General features: G+C 34.2%; 1 protein-coding gene across 2 annotated transcripts in view; it reads left to right on the plus strand.

Annotated features, from left to right (window-relative positions):
• The window catches only part of LOC111392849 (ycf49-like protein), an 8,513-nt gene extending 5,902 nt beyond the window's left edge, over nucleotides 1-2,611 (plus strand). The window contains exons 4-5 of one of the 2 annotated variants that reach the window (XM_023018243.1): nucleotides 1,935-2,093; nucleotides 2,177-2,611. In XM_023018243.1, the coding sequence (XP_022874011.1) occupies nucleotides 1,935-2,042 (108 nt within the window). In that variant the 3' untranslated portion in view covers nucleotides 2,043-2,093; nucleotides 2,177-2,611. Of the gene's footprint in view, nucleotides 1-1,934; nucleotides 2,097-2,176 lie in introns of both variants that reach the window. The other variant, XM_023018242.1, reaches the window with a different exon arrangement.

The raw sequence follows: 2,611 nt of genomic DNA on the forward strand, positions 1-2,611 counted from the left end.
AGCCCAAACAGCTAAATGTGCCCTGTATGTGAGGGGCTTGATCTGATTTTAATTTGTTACTGGCACTTGTTGTTTTGTTCCGCATGAGGGGAATAAAGCACCCACAATATGGCTGCATTTTTTTACGATTGATTGGTCTTTTCATAGTTGGAGCATTTGTATTTGTTTTTTCATTTTGCCTGTGATTTGGGTCGATATGATTTAATGCATTGGTTGCAGGTTTTCAAAAATTAGTCATATGAAACTAATATGAAGCTCCCATTAGTATTGATCATTACCCTGTTGGGCAAGGCCAAAAAAAAAAAGCACGTTGAGATTGACGAGAAGAAGGTAGCTTTTGTGTTCACTAATAAGCAGCTGGCAGACAAATGCCATAGGACTGCAATGGCTAGATTTTGAGACTTCAGCTAGCAAGCTGTGTATGGCATCTTTGGACTAGCTTGAGAGTTGAGGGAGAGTGCGGCAAGTCTTAAGTTGGCGGTGACTTTAGATGAGGCTAACTATATTGTTATCCAATATTATATTTAATGAAGTTTGCATGTGACTACAGATAAGGATAACTATTTGGTTATCCTAGATTAGATCACATTAATTTTTTTCAATTTAAACTTAGTATGATGACGACTAGAACTCAATGTGTTAATTGAAGCCTGTAAACAGGATTGTTGTTCCATGAAAATTATTTAGATTGAATGACGATTAGCTTTACTCTGTTATTTCAATTTCCAGCCAAAATCACCAGATATGGCTTAACTAATTGGTTATCCGAGATTAGATTCAATTATGTTTATTGTGACTACAGATAATGATAATTATTTGGTTATCATAGATTGGATCACCATTCTCTTTTTCAGTTTAAACTTAGATACTTAAGTTAACTAGAACTCAATGTGTTTGGGGTTCATAAGCCTGTAAATAGGGTTGTTGTACCATAAATATTATGTAGATTGAATGACAAATTGCTTAATTCCATTATTTCAATTTCCTGCAAAATTCACCAGATATAATCTAAGGAAGATGACACGTAAATTTCTGTTTCCATTAGTAGAGGACAAAATAGAGCTGAAGCTTTGGCTGTGTCTATGTGTTTTGTATTGGGCCATTCTGTGCACCATGAAAGATATTTTCTTGAACTGGAGATAGTGCAGACAAAAGCATGGAGGTGATATATAGGTTCTGGCTCTTGTGTGCACTCTATAGAGATAGTATTCTGAAATCTGAAGGAAATGAGACGGAAATTCTTGTAGTTGAAATGATTCTATGAATACTCTCTATAGTACTGATATAGTCAATGTAAGATTTCAGAATTGTTTCCTCATAACAGAAATACTGGCACAAATCTGAATAAGAATAAAATTTACAGATTCCTATGTCTATTATATGTAATTCAAAAGATATAAATGAGGCTGAAATGATATTTGACTTTCTTTAGTGGAAAAATTTTAAGGATGAGAAAATTCAGGAAATTGGCAGACAAATAACTTCTTTCTTTGTTGGTTTATCTATTTCTGGATCTGGAATTGATTTTAGCTATTTCTTACAGCAAGTGTAGAGAGAATATTTCCAACGTGAAAATTGTAAAGAATCAATGAAGTCATTGAATGGGAGGTTGGTCGAAAAATTGCTTGGTTATTTTTATCGATACTATGCTCCAGTAGCTTTTAATTTGTCAAAACTTGAGAAAGTGGGAGGGGTAGTTCTACTTTTCTTCTTCATCAATGGAGGATGTTATATCGGTCATTAAATTCTGTAAATTAGGAAGCAGAAGCTCGATTTAGAAGTGGTTAAATGAGTTCTTCTAAACCAAACAATGCCTTAACTTTTAGAATATATTTTTTCTCCTATTTTAGTTTGCTCACCTTGTATTTTTAATTGGAAGAAAGAATATTGTGTTTGCATCAGACATAAAACTTACTTTTGTCTATTATATTTAGGTCTTGGTGGCTATTCAAGCAGCTTTGACTGTAATTGGTAATGCAACAATGTGCATTGCTGCATTTCGTATCTACACAATTTCACAAGAACGCTCCAAAAACTTGTGATCGCAGTAATCTGCATTTGTGGATTCAGTTGACCTTCGAAGCTTTGTCCCAGTGGTAATCCTCCCTTTGCAGTAATCCTGCTCGTATTCGGAATTCAGCTAATCTGATCAGTGATGTTTCTTGATCTTTTGCAGGAATAAGTGAATGCGTCTGAAATGTTGTCCAAAATCTTGTTATACTAGTTATTATACTGTGGAGGCACAATGAGATTTCCGTTCAAAGAGAACAATAATCGAAGTTGTTTTCTCCTTTTGAAATTTGGTTGAAAAATTCTCGACAGCCAAGTGCCAGAAAAGTTTAAGCTGTACCTACACGCTAAAAAATTCTACCTCTATGATGGCCGGTGAGTGAGTCTATCAAGTGGTTAGACTAAGGCTCTCTAGTTACTATATTCTATTAAGTTTTTGAACACTTTTAATTATTCATTGGATCACAACTTATTAAGACGTCGTTACTTGTATTCTTGATTATTGCGTCTTAATTAGACTTTATGACTTGTATTCTTAATTATTACATGTTTGAACAGACAATATGCTGTGTTATAGTGGGTATGTTTAGTCCTCTCTGCA

The sequence above is a fragment of the Olea europaea genome, unplaced genomic scaffold, assembly GCF_002742605.1.
Source record: "Olea europaea var. sylvestris unplaced genomic scaffold, O_europaea_v1 scaffold990, whole genome shotgun sequence".
In the NCBI taxonomy this organism is placed as follows: domain Eukaryota; kingdom Viridiplantae; phylum Streptophyta; class Magnoliopsida; order Lamiales; family Oleaceae; genus Olea; species Olea europaea.